This window comes from Eumetopias jubatus, unplaced genomic scaffold, assembly GCF_037043125.1.
Source record: "Eumetopias jubatus isolate StellerSeaLion01/CBP00866 unplaced genomic scaffold, mEumJub1_p1.0 scaffold_8, whole genome shotgun sequence".
Classification (NCBI taxonomy): Eukaryota; Metazoa; Chordata; class Mammalia; order Carnivora; family Otariidae; genus Eumetopias; species Eumetopias jubatus.
In genome coordinates, this window is record NW_028274814.1 from 60934129 (window position 1) to 60955063 (window position 20935).

Here is a 20935-nt window from a genome sequence, read left to right on the forward strand (position 1 = left end):
ATGGCAAAAGACTTGCACAGGTACTTCCCCAAAGAATTTTCAATACACAATAAACATATGAAAAGGTACTCAACATAATTTGTCCTCAGGGAAATAAAAATTAAAACCACACAAAGACTACATAAATCGGAATGGGTAAAATTAACAAGATACTACCAGTGTTGGTTTTTTTTTTTTTAATAATCCAAGCATTATTTTTTTTAAGATTTTATTTATTTATTTGACAGAGAGAGGCATAGCAAGAGAAGGAACACAAGCAGGGGGAGTAGGAGAGGGAGAAGCAGGCTTCCCCGCGGAGCAGGGAACCCGATGTGAGGCTCAATCCCAGGACCCTGGGATCACAACCTGAGCCGAAGGCAGACGCTTAATGACTGAGCCACCCAGGCACCCCAAGATACTACCAGTGTTAACAAGGATAGGAAGCAAATAGAATTCTCATACATTGCTGGTGGGAGAATAGACTGGTATAAGCATTCTGGAACTCTGTTTTGCAGTATCTAGTAAAGCAGAACATGCGAATATCCTTCTATTCAACTTAACTCCTAAGTAAATAGCAAAGAGAAGCAAGTACATATGTCCATCCTAAGACATGTACAAGGATGTGCACAGAAGCTTTATTTATAATAGCCAAAAGTTAGAAATATGCCAATTGTCCATCCATAGTAAAACAATCCCATATTTCGGGGCAGGAGGTAAAAGGAGGAGAAAATAAAGAATGAACTACAGGGAGTCTGGGTGGCTCAGTTCGTTAAGCGACTGCCTTCGGCTCAGGTCATGATCCTGGAGTCCCGGGATCGAGTCCCACATCGGGCTCCCTGCTCAGCAGGGAGTCTGCTCCTCCCTCTGACTCCCCCCTCTCGTGCTCTCTCTCTCTATCTCATTCTCTCTCTCAAATAAATAAGTAAAATCTTTTAAAAAAAATTAAAAAAAATAAAAAAGAATGAACTACTACATAGCTAACCATGGTTAGTTGATTCTGGGGAAGGAAAGGGAATCAACAGAGAAACGTATACAAAAGGTTTCAATTGTACTAGTTACTTTCTAATCCCAACTGTATTAGCCATATTAATGTTAACTAGGTGTTGTGTGCATAGATTTTAATATTTAATTCTTTTCTTTAAACTGTCTGTGTGTGTGTGTGTGAATGTGTGTGTAAAAATCTTTGAGTTTCGGAACCTGAGCAAAACAAATTTTATAAAAAGAAAGATAATAGTTAATGTATAAACACATGTATGCAGGTAGAGGTATGACTATGTACACCTCTCGAAGGATATAAGAAAAGCTGGCCACAGGAATTATTTGAAAGGAGGCACACTGTGGAACTCTGGATCAGGACGAGAATGGAAAGGAAGCTTCTTTACCCTTATATACCTTTGGTACTATTTGAGTTTGTTGCCAGATAGTTTTCCCTCCTCCAAATCACTCCTTTAACATCCCAGAAAAATACCCTTGTGCACTGTTGGTATGAATGTAAATTGGTGCAGCCACTCTGGAAAACAGTACAGAGACTCCCGGACAAATTAAAAGTAGAAATACCATATGATCCAGTGATTCCACTTCTGGGTACTTATCCAAAGAAAACAAAAACACTAACTCAAAAAGACAGAAGCAACTCTGTGCTTACCGCACATTATTTACAGTAGCCAAGACACAGAAACAACCTAAGTGTCCACTGATAGATGAATGGATAAAGAAAATGTGGTGTGTATATATAATGGACTACTACTCAGCCATGAAAAAAGGAATCCAGCCTTGCAAAACAAAACATGGATGGACCCCGAGGGCATTATGCTCAGTGAAAATAAGTCAGACAGAGAAAGACAAATACTGAATGATATCATTTATATTTAGAATCTAAAATAAAAATGAAAACACACATAAAACAAGCTCATAGATGCAGAGAACAGATTGGTGGTCGCCAGAGGCAGGGGGTGGGAGAAATGGGTGGAAGGGGGTCACAATGTACAAACTTCCAGGTACAAAATAAATCAGTCCTGGGAATGTAACGTACAGCATGGTGACAATAGTCAATAATACTGTATTGTACATTTGAAAGTTGCTAAGAGAGTAAATCTTTCAAGTTCTCATCATAAGAAAAAAAATTTGTAACTAAGTATGTATTTGTTAACCAGACTTATTGTGGCGATCAATTTGCAATATATGCAAGTATTAGATCATTATGCTCTCCATCTGACAGTTAAACCTGAATTAAAACAATTTTTTTTTGATTGACTTATTTATTTGTCAGAGAGAGAGACAGAGAGAGCGCACAAGCAGGGGGAAGGAGAAGCAGACTCCCCACTGAGCAGGGAGCCTGATGCGGGACTCAATCCCAGAACCCTGGGATCATGACCTGAGCCAAAGGCAGACGCTTAACCCACTAAGCCACCCAGGCTAAAAAAAATTATTTTAAATAAAAATAAAGTCCCAGGAACAGATGGGCAAGTTTGCATGTGAGAACTGATATTCCTAAACTTGAAAGTATTGTAACTGAACGTAAGATGTAGGAGTGTGTTATGTAACACGTGTGTGTATTGTATGATAGTGTATGTTATGTAGTACAGAATATATAACATATTGTAATACCTGGAGTGATTAGGTCAAATGTAATTCAGAGCAGGAAAGCTGTTAGCTCAGAGAAGGCAAGGAAATAGACACAAGGTGAACTGATACTAGAACAAGATGGGGAAGATCTTGGTGGCCCTGTTATATTTCCACACTAACCACTGTTATTGAGCCACAGCCCATTTCTCCACAGCACAGACCTCCCTCTGTCCATACACATTCATTTCGTGGGTTTCTATTATGAAAAGTGACTGCTGCACCAGACACTGAGCTAGCTCCCTGAGAGCAGAAATGTGGCTTTTGCTCATCACTGTTTCCCTAAACCCAGCCCCGTGGCAGAGAGGCTAAGAGCACAGGGTTCTTTTTTTTTTCTTTTTAAGATTTTTTTTATTTATTTGACAGAGAGAGACACAGCCAGAGAGGGAACACAAGCAGGGGGGTTGGGGGAGGGAGAAGCAGGCTTCCCGCCAAGCAGGGAGCCCCATGCGGGGCTCGATCCCAGAACCCTGGGATCATGACCTGAGCCGAAGGCAGACGCTTAACTACTGAGCCACCCAGTCACCCCCAAGAGTGCAGGTTTCTTATTTCATCTCTCTGGGGCTCAGTTTCCTCATCTCAAAAATGACACCAGCAGCTCCTACTCACAGGGTTGTCGTCAGTGCACGGAAAGCACCAAGTACCATGCCTGATACTTAGGAGAGCTTCATAATGCCAGGGGTTGGTGACAGTATCAGACAAGTCACTGTATTTCAACAAAAAGAACCAGGACTTCCCTGAAAAGCAGCAGAACTTTCCTGGATTGCAAAAGTAAGATGGGCCAAGGGCATCTTGCTGGGAAACACTCTTTCAAGAATTCCCTGGGTTGTATATTGTCAAACTCTCCCTGCAGTATTATGTAAGGTAACAGGGGAATGGAATCCCGGTAAGGGAACTGGGATAGGTGTGGCAGGTGTCTGGCATGGAGAACTTTCCAGCACTCAGAAGTGATGGACTGGATAGACACACAGTAACCTGTGCAGAAACAAAAACAACATGCCTTGGGAAAACGTTCAGAAATAGGAGACCTGTAGAACAAAACCATTTCTAGAAATTAAAATGCCAGGCATACAAAGTAATAAGAAATACTTAAAAACACACAAACTAAAAGAATATTCATTCAATACATGAGATGATTGATGATTGCCGGGGTTGGGGGGAAGGGTGGGGAGGAGATGAGATGAGAGTAGGGAATGAAGATGGAAGGGAATAAGAGCGAGACCTCAGTGCCCATGATGGGAAGTGCCATGAACCAAGAGGCAGTAACCAGCTGCACTACAAGTGCAAGAGTAAAAATGAAGACAACAACAACAATCATCTCCTGTGGTAATGATGAAATGGACAAGAACAGCCTCATGAGGCTGTCCATTGGTAGGAGTGAACGGTAGCTGATAACAACAAGCTGATTATCACAGGTTACAATCAATGCAAATAACCTTAAAAATCAAGGTTTGAAGATACTTAGATGGGGCTGTTCATCTGAAGCATGTTAAGCATTATGTAAATGAGAATTTAATATTGTTTATAAGCAGTGGAATGAATGAATGACTATATATATGTATATGTGTGTATATCTCAAATAGGATTGCAAAAGAGTACATTAAAAGTGTGGACAAAACACAAGTTATATGATCACAAATTGCTGCTATACTTAGTTTTCAAATCTTTTCAGATTCTTTCATTTATAGAGGCTAATTGTGAAGAGAAATGATGGTAAGATACAAGCTATATAAGCATAAATAAAGGCAGTGAGTAAAGGGAATTCTTTTCATGGGAACTGTTATGATTATAGGTTACATTATATGTGTAATATAAAGATTTTACAAGGTGATAAAAGGAAAAGAAAGATATGTCTATGAAATTTATGTCCTTAAGCTCCCTGTGCAGTGAACCAGAAAACAAGGAGTGGACCATTTGGCAGCAGGAGTTTTATAAATGCGAGCTTTAATGAAAATGTCATACTGAAAGATTTCCAGAAGTTGTGAATGGGGAAAGTTGTTTATGTGAAGTGAATGAAAATGTTCTGCACTGTTCAGATTGTATTCTGTGCATCCGAGCCTGGAATTAACCAAAAGCAGACTGCTTCACTAGTGGAGCTCATCTCCAGAAATTTATTTAGGGGCGCTCTGAATGTAGAAGTATGAGTTAACGGAATATAAGGGATTCCTCACCTTCCACATGAGCCAAGGTCAATCTGTCTAGGCGTACAGCTGGAAAAGCCCAATCTGCTGGTAGCTTGCAGATCTGTGGCATCAGCCTGGGACCTGGTCAAAGGGGCTGAGTGGGCTGACTCTCGACCATCAGACTTGACCCTTCTCCGTGACACAGATTCTCAGCCCTGCTGCTATTCAGTGCTGCCTCATTCCACCATCTCTCCAATCACCTCCAGTGGGACGAGAGGATACTGAGAAAAACTGGAAAAGTGAAAGGCTAAACGCCATGATCACACGGGATTTCAGAATTCATGCTCGTGCCTATTTTGGTATAGATTGAGGACAAAGCACTTGTACACTTATTAGAATCACTAAGGAAATAAAGCCTGTGTCTGTACGTTCATATAGCTGTACCTGCTTAGAGTTACTAAAGAGAGTGAAGTTGGATAAAACAGATGTTAAAATCAGCAAAACCCAGCTTCTTCAGATGTAAGGCTGTTTGGTATCCAGTATTGAAACTGACAGTCATGTAATTTTACTTTTTGTCTGATAAAGGGAAAATCTAGAAACTGTTCATGTAAATGTTCTTTATTTAAATATTAGGCTTTCAGATTTTATCTTAATTTCCAATTGACACATAATCAGCAGTAGTCTGAAGCACTCCAGCTTTTAGTTTCTCTTTAAGTTTTTAACTACCTCGGGGCGCCTGGGTGGCTCAGTCGTTAAGCGACTGCCTTCGGGCAGGTCATGACCCCAGGGTCCTGGGCTGGAGCCCCTCAGTTGGGCTCCCTGCTCAGCAGGAAGCCTGCTTCTCCCTCTCCCACTCCCCCTGCTTGTGTTCCCTCTCTCGCTCTCCCTCTCTGTCAAATAAATAAATAAAATCTTAAAAAAAAAAAAGCTTTTAAATAAAAATTTCAGAAGATACTAAAGGGATACGGAAATTCTTTTTTTAATGAGAAATCTTTTGGTAACATGAATGATTTTACTCTTTAAACTTTTTACAAGAGGTTTATGTATTAATGTTTAGTATTTTGTTTAATAATATGAACCATATAGGAAAAAAAATTTTTTTTTAATTTTCACCCACTGGCAGCCTGGTATTTTTTATTGGCAAGCGCTACCCACTGGTTATATATTAATAGCTAATTACAAATGTTCCAATAAAATACTATTCTGTTTACTATAATCCTAAATCTAAAAGGATTTTAGCAATGGATCCAATTATTATCAAAGAAAGCTGGAAGACATATGAAGAATTGCATAAAAACATTCATACATAAGTATTACCTATGTAAATTAATCAAAATGAAGGGTGTTAATTATAAAACATGTGAAGAAGCAGAATACTTTACAAACAATGAAATTCGTAGGTTGAGAGTAGAACCACTCTCTTATTACATGGCTGCTACCAAATCATACTGGGCGTGACAAGGAATAATTAATATTAGACTGTTATATCATGGCCCCTAAAAGTGAAAACAACACCCTGCCCATGGGATGAAGTTGAGCTTTCAAAGATATAAATATTTCTACCAGGTGCCAGTTTGCAAACCCAGGAGCAAATAAAGCATTAAAGACTGCTAGACATATACTTAATTCTTTCACAAGGCTTAAGATGGTGATACCCTTGAAAGTAGTTAAGAAATCCTTGGAGAGTTTGGTTAAATGCAGAGTCTCTGATCCTGGCTCCACAGATTTAGATTATTTGGATCTGGACTGGAGCTCAGTACAAATGAGTTTGTTGTAGAATACGGAATATTCTATACACACAAGGGAGTATCACTCCCAAGAATAGAAACTGGGCACATGAGATCAAGGAGGGGGTGATATCACTTAATAAATTACCCCGACATATATTTATTTGCTCATTCAAAGAAGTCAAAATACCTCTTGGATCGAAGACCCACTTAATCAATTAATCTAAACATAAAAAGAACATGAAAGAAAAATGTGGATGTTAGCCAGCAGTAGACAAGACCAAAACATCAGACAACTGATACAAAGGTGAACCTGCAACTATTCTGTGAAGCCAGTGACAAGACAGAGCCATCATGAACCCAAGTAACATAAAAAGGCCAGCCAAAGTTAGCCACCCCTGATGAAAGGGGCCCAGTAGACTGGAAGCCACTGGGCCTAATCCTCCAGCCAGCACCTCACTTATCAAATGCAGCCACCATGAAAAGACAGTGCCTGATAATTTACCAGACTAGATTGTAGAACATCTGTGTGGTGTACAAATGTTTAAATCCATATGGTTTATTGAACATTATTTGCATTATGCTTGTTTCTGAATTATAGGTGATTGGTTTCTGCCTGTACCTTTAATTAGAAAAATTCTAGTTGATATAAATGTACCAAATATAAATAATGTTGACTTACCAAATGATATCAGTTATTTCCTTTGATTCTTAACTTACTGCTTGTAAAGCAGATTTAAAAAAATTTTTGATTCCAAACCATAATCAAATAGGTAAGTTGAAAGAGTGTAGTTGGAGAGAACTAGTTGGCAAGGCTTTTGTCACTGAGATTCTTAAATTTGGGCATGCATCAGAATCACCATTCTGACCTACTCAACAAGAATCTCTGGGAATAGGGGTCAATATGTGTATTTAAAAAAAATACCTGGGTGGGGGCACCTGGGTGGCTCAGTCAGTAGTCAGTTAAGTATCCAACTCTTGATTTCGTCATGGTCTCAGGGTTGTGAGATCGAGCCCCGCATCAGGCTCCATGCTAGGGGTAGAGCCTGCTTAAGATTCTGTTTCTCCCTCTCCCTCTGCCCCCCCAATCAAATAATCAATCAATTAATCAAACAAACCTGGGTGATTCAAATGCAAAAAGCTGAAGACCACCAATAGAGAGGATTATTGTGACAACATGCTAGACTATAAAATCAGGTTTAAAAGCTTGTCTAACTCTAGATTAAAGGATTCCAGGAATCAGAACAATTTACTAACTCACAGAACAAAATATGCTAGGAAACTACAGACCCATACCTTTTAGGAGAATTGACATAAATTCTTAACAAAATACCTGCAAACTGGTACAAGATCTAATATGAATTATTCACTGTAACCAAGTAGGATTTTAGTCCAGGAATGCAAGGTTGTTTTAACACCAAAAAATGAATATAACAAGCATAACTATAGAATAAAGGACAAAACCACATAATCATGTCAAGACGTTTAGAAAAAGCATCAACAATATTCAATATCCATTCATAAAAAAAACTCTCAACAAACTTGGAATAGAAGAATCTGATCTTAGAGGGGGAAAATACTTCAGAATAAATGCAAGACAGTGCTTCCAGAGTAGTAACAATGTTTCAACAAACTTTAAAAATTGCTTCTTCCTATCCTAAAATATAAAAACTAAAAATATATAAATAAAAATATAAAATTAAAAACTAAAACTTCATTAATATTAAAATGTCAGAGACATAAGGAGTAGATAACTTTTTTAATTGTCCCAATTCTTCCAAATTTGTTAGGGAGACTGCAATTCATGAAATTCATTATCTAGATTCTTAATAGTCTTTCAAAAGGCATCAAAAGGATGCCAAAGGACCACTTGGGTATTTATTCTATGGCCTTATGTATTTCCGTACTTCTTGCATTCAGATGACAGAGTAGAGAACCTGGTAAGCATACAATTACCTAGTAGAAAGCAGAATGGCTAGACTATAGCAAGAGTGCCATCTCATTCTCCCTATTCCTAAAAATCTCCATATGCCACAGCCCCTTCATCGCCCACCCACACTCAATCTCCCCGCCTCAATTATCCCTCCATACCACCCACTCTCCATAAAACCACAGCTGCCTAGAAGAGGAAGGAGACAAGTGAAAGGGTCTTTAAAAGGCATCCTCAACCCACACAAACGGCCTTAGCTACTCCCGGCATGCCCTTCTTTGGCAAGGGCACCCACCAGTAGACTGGGACCTACCAGCAGATCTTATGGGCATGATGTGTAAAGCTACAACTCTAGCTCTCAAGTTCCTTCCTTAACTCCCACTGTGAACTTCATTTTCAATATTTCCTGTGGGGGAAGAGTTTTCCACTCTCACTCCTTGGTAATCCCAAGACTTCAGGAAAATGAAAATAAAAAGCAGCAGCTCTCCCTCCTCCAAATTTCAAAACCATTACCACTTCTGCCTTGGAGAACTGTTGCCAAGACAAGAGACATTACACTGAGGAATGCCTCTGAGGACACTCGGGAAAATATGAGGAAATATTGGTGAATCTTGATTAAGGAAGGGCAAACAGCCTTGCTCATTGCTCATTCCTGACTCATTTACACTGGTAACTGTGGCGGCTTCTGTACCACAATGGTGGAACTGAGTTGCAACAGAAACCATAAGGCCCACAAAGCCTGAAATATTTACCACCTGGCCCTTTAAAGAAAATGTCTGCTGGGGTGCCTGGGTGGCTCAGTTGTTAAGCATCTGCCTTTGGCTCAGGTCATGATCCCAGGGTCCTGGGATCAAGCCCTGCATCAGGCTCCCTGCTCCACGGGAAGCCTTCCTCTCCCTCTCCCATTCCCCCTGCTTGTGTTCCTGCTGTCGCTATCTCTCTCTCTGTCAAATAAATAAATAAAATCTTAAAAAAAAAAGAAAGAAAATGTTTGCTGACACCTGGTCTTGATAACCAGAAGAAAGGAGTCATTTATGACGTTTTGGGGGGCTATTTCAAACCATATACTAGAAGTGTCACACATGAATAAATGATGATAAGTTGCCCACCCAGAAACAGGGAGTCAGTTTGTACCTCAGTTCCGATGAATGTAGGACGAATATACAGACTAGCAGATGTTGAATAGGGGACCCATTCTTGATCCAATTTCACAAGCTGTTCAATACACTCTAAAAGCTCTTCCTTGTCAAATACCTGAAGGAATGGAAAACATAATGAAGAGTGGGATTTTCCTCCACTGTAGCAATAAGTAATGATCCTCATGAAAGCTTTAAACTGTTAAAAAAAAAAAGTAATAATAAAACCAAACAAGAATCTTTTTCTGTCATTTTTTTACCCCAAAATTGTGATGGGATGATGGATTATCTACGTGGAGGAGATAAAACAGTGGATCCCTACCTCCTACCATAGTAAATATCAACTACAGTTGGATTATACATTTAAATGCGATAAAACATTAAGACTTTTACAAAGTAAAAATTAAAAATACCTCTGTAACCTTAAGGTAGAAAAGCATTGGTTTGTTTTTTTAAGATTTTTTTATTTGAGAGTGAGAGAACACATGCACAAGAGTGGAGGGAAGGGACAGAGAGAAGGGAGAGAGTCCTTAAGCAGACTCCATGCTGAGGAGCAACAAATTTGGTGAAGTTATTCATAACCCATAATTAACCAATGATAACTTGAATATGTTAAGATAGTCTGAAAATGAGTAAGAAAGACACAAATGATCCAATAGGAAAATGGGCAAAGGCAAAGAGCAGTTTATTTCTAAGGAGAAAAAGCTTTTCATATACTAGATGGGCGACAGTTTGTAAAATAAGTAGTTTCTACTCACTTAACAGGGCAAAGAAACATACTTTCAGAGATGTATGTCATGGGTTGTGCAAGGTTGAAATGAGTCAGAAACACACATCCAAGTAGAACCCATGATACCAAGAATTGGCTACTTAAATGAGAACTTAGAACAGCAATCACAGCACAATAATATAGGAAATCGGGACTGCCAATCATATAGGACACATCATCACCCTGAGTCACAGAGAATTTAGTGGAAATAGAACTTGACTAGGAATTAAAGACTTGCACCCAATTTCTTGCCCTGTCCCTTTACTCTGTGACTTTAGGCAAGTCGTTTATGCTCTAGAGGCTTGAGTGAGGTACAAAGGTGCTACTAAAATGTACAACACATACCTTTTTTTTTTTAAACCCATACCTTCTTGAGGTTCACTGTTATGATTAAACAGAGAAGGAATGTATACCCACATTACACAGTTTATGGCAGATCTGTGGTCCAAAAGATGTTACTTCCCTTTCCTTCTGTCCCCACTTTAAAGTATTTCCTGGTAATTTGTCTGTAATGGCACAAGAGTGAAACTAGTCCAAAGAACTTACCTTCATTTCCCTTTTGGCACTATATTATGGCCTCTGAAGGAGGTGGGTGAGCATGGGTTACAAAAATAGGGAAGAGAAGGAAGAGCCCGGCTAAAAAGGAGTAGTTAGTTGGGCTTCTTCAAAGCACAGCTAGGGCTAGGCTCCTAAAAGTTAGGCACACAGAATTTGTAAAAGCAGAAAAGGACTCCTTCAGTTCAGAAAGGCAGCCTGGTCACGTCTCAGGGAAGAGAAGTAATCTAAGACACCTCCTACCTAGACATGAGCCTTAGGATCTAAATCCAACCCACCAAGTAATGAATTCTGCTCTTTACAAAACAATGTTATAGACAGTCACCAATGGCCATGACAAACCATTCGGTATCATTTTCTTAAAAAAAAATAAAGCTTGGGGTAAATTAAATAATTAAATCATTGCAAACTTGCTAGTTTCCCAAGCAATTAGGCAAAATATTCCCAAAATATCTGTGTGGCACACCCTATTTTCCATTTCACATATTATAATTTCATAGGGTCTTCAAATTTTATTGAATTTAGTTTAACGTATATTTTTCTTCCTTATCCTATTATCTCTTACATACACACTAACACCCCATGGACATTTACGAAGAAACGGACTGTGGAACTGCCAAGTGGTATTGCTTATTTGCTTGTATTTTTACCTCACTGATTACAAAGTAGATCAGAAGTAACTTAAGTGTTCATGTGGTTTGTACCGAATATTGATCTAACTACAGTTGACCCTTGAACAACATGGACTTGAACTGCATAGGTCCATCTGCATGTGTATTTTTTTTCATATAGTACAGTACTGTAAACGTATTTTCTCTTCCTTGTGATTTTCTTAATAACACTTCCTTTTCTCTAGCTTACTTTGTTATAAGAATCAAGTCTATAATATATACAAAATATGTGTTAATCAACTGTTTATGTTTTGGTTAAGACTTCCAGTCAACAGTAGGATCCTGGTTAAGTTTTGGGGGTATTTTCAACTGCCTGGGGGTGAGTGCTCCTAACCCCTGCATTGTTCAAGGGTCAACTGTATTCAGAAATGATTTGTTTTGTGGTAAATTCACAGTGACCCATTACATCGAGAGAAACAAAAAAGAAACTCCTAAATTTACATACCGGCAAAGTGGCCCTCACAGCAGATCGGTGCATTCTATCCATGTTGAGGTTTGGCCGAAACAGTCGAATCTTATTATCTACTCCTCGAAATGCCTTCAATCCCTCAAACAACTAAAGAGAAAAAGAGAAATAAATCTTAGGGGATAACTAAATGAAAACAATCTCTGTGTTTAAAAGACTGACTTTTCTATGGGCACTCATATTCTTCATCATGCCAAGCTGTTGACATAGACCAAAGATCTCCAAATCTAGAGAAGCCAACAGTTGACAGTCTGGTTACTATAGCTGGGTTAAAAAGAAATTCTTTTAGTACCAAAATCTGATAGGAATTCAAAGTCATCCTTTCCTTAGCAGGAGCCATATTGCCAAATAACAGCTCCATGGAGGTGGGGAGAATACATCTCCAATCACGCAACATGAGCTAACAGCCCAGTCAATGAAAATGGACGCAAAGAACTCATTCCTGCCGCCCTAAACACACATGCATCCTTTCATTTAATCTGGCTCATACAGACTCTGGATAGTAGATAATCTAAATATGACCAGGGCTGGTTTAGTACCCCAATCACAGAAGCCAAGCAGCCCAAGACCATCCCGTGGTAGGGCCAGGCCACCTTTCTCAAAATGCCACGCCAGACAAATCACTGGGCAGGGATGTTAAAAGACTCTTCTGAAGTAGCTACATACTGATAAACGCAGAGAAAAGAGAAAAATCTATAATTTTAGTGGGAAATTTTAACACTCATTCTCTAAATAACTGACAGAACAAACAGGCTGAAACTCGGCAAAGATATGGAAGATTTGAACAACAGGAACAGCAAACTAACCTAGCGGACAAACAGAATCCTGCACACACCACCTGCAGAATGCATGCTCTTTTCACACACTTCCAACCATTAACCAGAAATCAGGATCAGAAAGAGGACGACAAAATGTCAACATTTTGGAAAGGAAGAAACTCATCACCAAATAAAGTACGAGTCAAAGAAGAAAAATAAGGGAATTTAGAAAATTTGTTGAATGGAAGGATAGTTGGGCCCTTAGAAGCTTTTAGCCTTAAAGCTCAGCTCACGTGAGAAAAGAAATCTAAATCATGTAGCACAATTCAAAGCACTAAATTAGATTTAAATGCAAATATGTAACTTATTAAATGGAATAGGAGTAAAGCTTCAGTTAAAAGACAAGGTTGTCAGATTTTGGACTCGGCTGAGAACATCTGAAACACACCTGAAACAAAAAGACATAGTAAGCAAAATGTCATACAAATTCTTTCTAAAGTAAAGCTGGTGAGGTTATATTGTTAGCAAATACAAAACAAAATTAAATTTTATCTAATTTTAAGAAAATTAATAAATTTTAATTAGTACATTCAAAACAAAATAACTTTTTAACTTAAATTTAACTGGAGCATAAAGAAAATAACTTCATAGGGTTCCATTTACTTCACCTTAATTTTAAAATTGTATGCACCTGATGTAGGTTCAAATATACGTTAAAATTATATGATAATCTCGGGCACCTGGGTGGCTCAGTCGTTAAGCATCTGCCTTCAGCTCAGATCATGATCCCGGGGTCCTGAACCGAGCCCTACATCAGGCTCCCTGCTCAGTGGGAAGCCTGCTTCTCCCTCTCCCACTCCCCCTGCTTGTGTTCCCTCTCTCGCTCTCTCTCTCTCTCTGTCAAAAAATAAATAAAAGTCTTAAAAAAAATTATATGATAATCTCATTAAGCAACACAGATGCAAAAAGTACTTCCACAAATCAAAAAGACATGATAGAAAAGTGAGCAAAAGATCTGAATAGGCACTTTAAATAAGATATCCAATTGCCCAATAAACCTATGAAAAGATGTTCAACCTCTTAGAGTAGTGGAAATTAGTATCACAATAATGAGATGCCATTACACAGAAGTAGCTAAAATTTTAAAATCTGACCATATTAGGAGTTGACAAGGTTTTGGAACAGTAAGAATGCTTATTCATGGCTGGTGGGTATAAATATTGGTAAAACCACTACAGAAAATAGTTTCCCTTTTCTTATAAAATTAAAGATACATCCGATGACTTAGCAGCACTATTCCTCGGTATAAGCTTACACAGTATTTCTCAAATCTTTTGGCATCAGGAGGTCTTTAAACTTTTAAAAATTATTATTGCTTCTCGGCCTTTTGGCTAAGATCAAGTGTAAACTTTTAAAAATTATGAAGGCCCCCAAAAGCTTTTATATATGCAGTTATTCTATCAATAATTATCATATGAGAAATTAGAAGTGAGCCATTTAAATTTATTTAACAATAAACCATGACATGTTTAACATATTTTAATGAAGACTACCCATATTTTCCAAAAGGATTATTGTTAAGTGTGGCAGTTTTTCATTACTGTAAATCTTTAATGGGTGGCTTAATGAAAGACAACTAGATTCTTATACCTGCTTTTGCTCTTGCAATATATTGTTTTGGTTGAAGTATACAAAGAAAATTCCAATCTCACAGATACGCACTTGAGAAAGGGAGAAGTATTTTTGATAGCCTTTTCAGATACCTGTGGTTATTCTTCTCTGATACCACTTCAAAAGTTGACCTGTGGTGGTTCCTTGAAGGTTAGTTGCAATGTGGAATTTGAAACCCTATCAATGAAGTTTTCATACTCTGCTAACTTATTAGAATCCAATAGTGTATCAGAGTTCAACTAAAGAAGCAGAACAGGAGATACCTATATTATTACCAGATTTATTATAAGAAATTGGCCAACGCGACTGTGGTGGCTGGCTAAGCAAATCCCAAATCTGTAAGACAGGCCATCAGGGAGAGAAGATGACAAGCAGGCTGGGACGCTCAGGCTATCAGAAAGGGAGAGACAAAGGAAAAGAAAGCTAGGTCTAGCTATGTGTGGAGTCTCTTACCTCACAGAAGTCCTAAGGTCGGGCTCACCCAGAATAATTTCCCTTTTGATTAACTTTAAGTCAGATTTTTAGGGACTTCAATCACATCTACAGAATTCCTTCACTACAGCACCTAGATGGGTGTTTGATTGAATACCTAGAAGGTGGTTATGTGTATGCAATACAATGGTCATGCCTCCCTCTGTCCTCCATCACTCACAAGAGAATGTCTTGTAGGTATTCTAACTAGAAGGAAACTAAAAATCAAATTCTGGGGACTGCAGTGCAGACTAGCCAAACTGACACATCAAAAGCCATCACAGTCTATCTTGTGTTTTGAATGGATCTTAAGTCATACATAAATTTGTAATGTCATGCAATGGTTATTTGGAAAACGTTAGTTCAAGTTATGCAGATCTTCCAAAGGTTAACACCTTTTTCATACAACGCATTTTTTAAAAATCTGTTAATTTTACTACTAACATCATCAAAAAACTCTTTAGTGGTGGAAAGGCTCAAGCTTGTGGTGGTGGATACAAATTTTCCAAAATCCTAATTTTTACTTGTAAGCTAGAATTTTATCAATGGCAACAAATATAGTCCATTGTTTTGCTTGAAGTGGCAGACTCACTTTGTTCATTTTCAAGAAGACACCTGCAAAATGCCCAATTCTGTATAATTATACTTTGTTCTTTCAAGTAAAATGGTTCTAAGTTGAAAAAAGCAGCTGATTCAGCTCACAACACACACACACACACACAAATCACACAATTACTTTTCCTTAAGACAACCGTAGTAGTATTTAAGGATGTAGAAGTGCTTTAGGCAAAGTTTCTATTTCATCACACAGATTGAAATGACATTTACTCAAGTCAAAATTTAATAAATTAATAATTATTGCCACTTCACCAAGAACATTCTTAGGTAAAGCTGATGTTCTTTATACTTTAACAGTTGGCAGTAAAGAATATAATGGCTAACTAGCAGAAGCTGGTGTCAGAGTCTTACTGCAAATGTCAACACACAGTGAAAAAGAAAAATATGGTCTTGGTGTTAATGTGAAGTGTTTTACCTTGGCAACCTCTTGAAAGGAGCCCCATACTTTAGAGGGCTTCTCATCTCTGCCTTCCTCCAGCTGTGACCTTTGCTTGGGGCAGGTCATCATCTGGACCCTGAGTTCCTTTTTCAGACCAGGCTCCAAGTACCCACTTCCCTGGAATTCCCTGCCCAAATGGCCCTGATCCCATTTTCAGAGCCTGAATGACTCTCCTTAGGTTCATCCTACTGAAAACTGGTAGCACCACTGGTGTGCCCATGCCTAAGACCAACGGATGGCCAAGGCTCATCCATTTGCACATAGTATAGGTATCTACACATATGTGTGTGAGGCTCCTTGTGGCACAGGATGGAGCCAGGACAGGAAGAGATAGTGGGTGAACCACCAGGTTTCTGTTTGCACTTTTGTCCCAGGCCCCACTGATGTTCGTGTGGGTCATGGATGAATAAATCTTACATAATATTGAGCTCAAACAATAGACACACACACACACACACACACACACACACACACACACACACACACTTTATATTTCCATTTACATAAAGTTTCAAAAAGAGGCAAAACTAGGGGCACCTGGGTGGCTCAGTTGGTTAGGTGTCTGCCTTCAGTTCGGGTCATGATCCCAGGGTCCTGGGATCAAGCCCCGCATCGGGCTCCTTGCTCAGCAGGGAGCCTGCTTCTCCCTCTCCCTCTGCTGCTCCCCCTGCTTGTGCTCTTTCTCTCTCTGTCAAATAAGTAAATTAAAAAATCTTTAAAAAAAAGACTAAAAAAAGGCAAAATTATAGTATTAGAGATATATACAATCTAAAGCACTCATTTGTTAAGTATTCATTAAATAACAGTACATGTTACCCATTTTTTTGTCAAACTATGTTTTGACTGTTTCAACCTGAAAATGAACTATTATCAAGTTTCATATTTTGTCCAAGTTCCCTACTCATGTTTCATATTTCGCTATTTGAAATCTTCACATATGTATCTATTAAAAAATACTTTCATGGGACGCCTGGGTGGCTCAGTCAGTTAAGCATCTGTCTTCGGCTCAGGTCATGATCCCGGGGTCCTGGATGGAGCCCCGTATCGGGCTCCCTGCTCAGCAGGGAGTCAACTTCTTCTCCCTCTGGCTGTGGCTCTCCCTGCTTGTGCTCACTCTATCAAATAAATAAAATCTTTAAAAAATAAAAATAAAGAATACTCTCATAATTAATAAAAACCACATGTAGTTGCAGGTCTCAAAATAAAATGGATTCTAAAATCAATAGGGCTGATGAATGGAGGAGAACGATATTTAAGAAGACTGCTCATATATTCGCTTTGGGGTTAAAAAATACAACTACAACTATTTTTGAACTTCAAAATCAGGTTGGCATCCAATACTGTAGTGTCCATAAGTGGGTCAGTATAAGAGAAACAGTCATACCTGTGAAAAAGCCTGAAACATAAATGTTTCAAACACATTTGGGAAGAAAATTTTTGTAATAAAGTATCTGCCTGTTAGTGGGGGTTAAAAGATTAAAAAAATATATGCTGAGGGCAACATCATGGCAGTTTGCTTGTCATCCTATCCTAAGCACACCGCACAGTCCCAGGGAACAAAGTAGACCCTCGGCATCCATTGCACAAGTAAATAAATAGGAAATCGACTGAAATGCTTCAGAAAATTCCAGGATCCAGTTTCTCTGCACAAGGCAATCACATTTCCTAAATCCCTATGACAATGTCCTAATATTTTGCCTGCTAAACCTAAGAGCCCAATCTGACAAAAAGCAAACTAAATGCGTTCCTCTACCTCCCCATTTATCGCTGATACATATCACAGGTTGTATTTCCAAAACATAGCCACACAATATTTTCAGTCCTACATGATCTTCTGGAACCTCAACATTCCTCATCAAGAAAGGTGTATCTCCTTTTTTTGAACTTGAGCAGGACTTTGTGATGGCCAGGATGATAGTTATGACAGAAGTCATGCTGTGTGATTTGGGGGTTAGGACATAAAAAGAACTAGAAGCTTCCATCTGGGCTCAGTGTCTTGAGACACACAGCTTAGAGCCCGTGGCACCATGTACCCAGTCTGACTACTCTGAAGCCACCATACTTGACAGGCCACATGGAGAAAGAGGGATGCTGGCAGAGCCTCAGCTTTTCATCCCTATCCTTCTGAGTTTCCCCACCCAGGCACCAGACAGGACTCAGGAAGCCTTTGAACTGACTCCAACCTCAGTCACTATCTGACAGAAACTGCAAGTGAGACCCCAAGCAAGAACCACCTACCCCATCCTAGTCATCAACCCCCAGAATCATGGAAGATAAAAACAAAATGATGGTCGTTGTTTTAAGCCATTAATCTGTTACACTGCAATCGACAACTGATGTAATATACAATCCACTTCTTCACGCAAAACATTTCTTGTATCTACATTGTAAGTGGAACAGTAATAATATAGAAAAGTTTTCAATTTTCATTTGACAAAGGATAATGGTAATTAAAAAAAAAATGTTTTAAACTCTCCTGGTCACAAAAATGTAAACTGGCAAAACTAATAAGCAAACTAGCTTTCTAACTCCTCTGATTAGATTTCCAACAAGTTGTCAAAAGCCAGTGGCCATCAAAATTGTTTTTAGCTTTCAAAAATCACATTAATCCTTTCTCATGTACTTCCCATAGGCCACCAGTTCTCAAAGTGTGGCCCCTGGAGCAGTGGCATGAACATGGCCTGGGAATTCAGGGGAAATCAGAAACTCTGAGGGTAGGACATGTACTATGTTTGAGACCACTGCCCTAAGATTTGCCATATTCCTTCTTTCGATTTTTTAGGCCCTTCCTTTATTTCATTTGCTCTTTATTATACCCTATGACACAGGCATATACCCACTCTTATTTTATAGTTGAAACTGCGGCTTGGAGCAAATAATCAAAGAACTCATCCAAGTTGATACAGTGAAGACACACAGCTGGAAGGCAGCTATGCTCACCACTATACCACCAACGCTGAAGACACACAGCTGGGAATAGAAACTAAAGATGCAACAGCCCGTGAATACATCTGGGCATCGAACAGGTTTCCAAATTATTCAAATTTATAATTTTGACCACGTTAACTGGACAGGCCTCTTCGGAATTTTAGTATATATGTTTAGGAGTGATGTCGCAGGGAGTAGGAACTCAGCATTTGAACCCTGTGTCCTCCCTTAATACTGTGTAATCTTGGCTGAGAAAGTTCACTTTTCTGAACATGCTCCTACAACAGATAAGGCTCTGTAAGGATTAACAACAACAGCTAACAACTGGGCTCTCATTATGCACCAGGCATAGCTGTATACGCTTACACAAAATTACCTTACCTTATCCTTTTACTAGCACTATGAGGTAAGTATTATCCCTACCTCAATTTTATAGGTAAAGAAATCGGAAGCACAGAGTGATTTTAAATAAGCTTCCCAAGTCATAGAGCTCCCTAGGGAGCAACAGACACCGAATCTGAGCCAGGAAGTCTGACTGTAGACCCTGAATGCTTAACTGTTTTCTCACTTAAAATAATTAAACGTGATGACCCATATAAGGTGCAGAGCACAGTGCCGGAATTGAATAAACACAAGTAATTTTTATCATTACTGTTATGAATATCTACTACTTTTACTCCCTTAATAGGTAGGCCACTGCTTATTTCCAGCACCCCAATATTCTGGGAAAGATGTCCAACACATTAAAAATGAGTAAAATAAAATGCGGGTCAAGGGAATGAGGAGTGTCTCATGGATCTCAGTGTGTATCCTGACAAGGACTAGAGAAAGCATTCTCCACATATTTAATATTTTATGCTCACAATTACTCCACTCATGCCTGAAGGATGACATTTAATTACATGTCTCTTAACACGTATACCTACAAGTTAATGCTGGTCATAAAAACATGCAGTAAGCACTAAAATCTAACTATAATACGGTACTCAATGACACCTTCTCGGTCATTAGAAGATCTGAGACGTGACTAGTAAAATATTAACAGTGCTGGATTTTTGCTTGCAAATTTTCTTACCTACTGTCCTTGCATTTGCTGCAAATGATTTTTTAATTGACATTATGGAAAGTTCAAGATTATCTAAAAGATTAGTTGTTAAGACTTACCTTCAATCCAACTGTCTATGGGAAAAGTTTTAAAGACAGTTATGATTTCCTCAAGTCACTATGATAAAGCCCATTCTGTCCAAAATCTATTTTAGCGGGAAGAGCTACTCCCTACTCACAGTGAAGATCTCATACATCACCATCACTGATTCCCATGTACTCACTTCCACTGCGTAGTGGAAAGCTGATGAGCCAGGGTGCAATGACAGGTTTTGAAGAGGCCTGATACACGGTTTCTCCCATCCAAACTCTGAGGACCACTCCACCGTCAACATGTGATCCGTGAAAACAGTTCCAAAAACCAGAGTGCTGGGGTCTGGTTTTTCCTTTAAAATGGTGGCTGGTGTGATTATTAGATCTTTAGCCTGGGGAAGAAAAATCGACACCATTAGAGAAAAGTTAATGAACATCCACTAGCTGGATGATACAGAGGGTGAAAAGACAAAATTTAGGCCACCGGCCACTAAAAAGTGAAATCATTTGACATTTAAATGCTGGCAATGAACTCAGAAATTTAACAACACTACATGAGCCAAACAAGTCATGTTGGCATTCAGAATTTGGCTTGTTGTTTGAAATCTCTGTGCTATACACTGCCTAATAAAGACCAGAACCAAATTCAACGATATTTAGAAACAGGGACAAAATAGCAGATGGGGTAAAATAATGGAAAAAGGAGAACACATGCCTTCTTTGCTCTCACTACAGGACTCCTATTGAGCACTGAGGAATGAGCTTAGGGGTGTCTTCCAGAACAATGATAGCAACACTCATAATGATTTGTTAAACTAAAATTCAAGTCATTAAGAATTGAATCTCTTGGTGCTGTACTCCAACTCCCTCAAAGAATTCTTGGCATAAGGCTTCAAAACCCCCTGGGTGCATCATTGAAGAAAGGAGCAGAATGA

General features: G+C 38.9%; 1 protein-coding gene across 3 annotated transcripts in view; it reads right to left on the reverse strand.

Annotated features, from left to right (window-relative positions):
• BCAT1 (branched chain amino acid transaminase 1) overlaps positions 1-20935 on the reverse strand; it is a 106731-nt gene that overhangs the window by 40105 nt on the left and 45691 nt on the right. For all 3 annotated transcript variants that reach the window (XM_088025984.1, XM_028113287.2, XM_028113285.2), the window contains exons 3-5: positions 20192-20392; positions 11958-12068; positions 9516-9635 (exon numbers count right to left, since the gene is read on the reverse strand). In XM_088025984.1, the coding sequence (XP_087882110.1) occupies positions 9516-9635; positions 11958-12068; positions 20192-20392 (432 nt within the window). The remainder of the gene's footprint in view (positions 1-9515; positions 9636-11957; positions 12069-20191; positions 20393-20935) is intronic.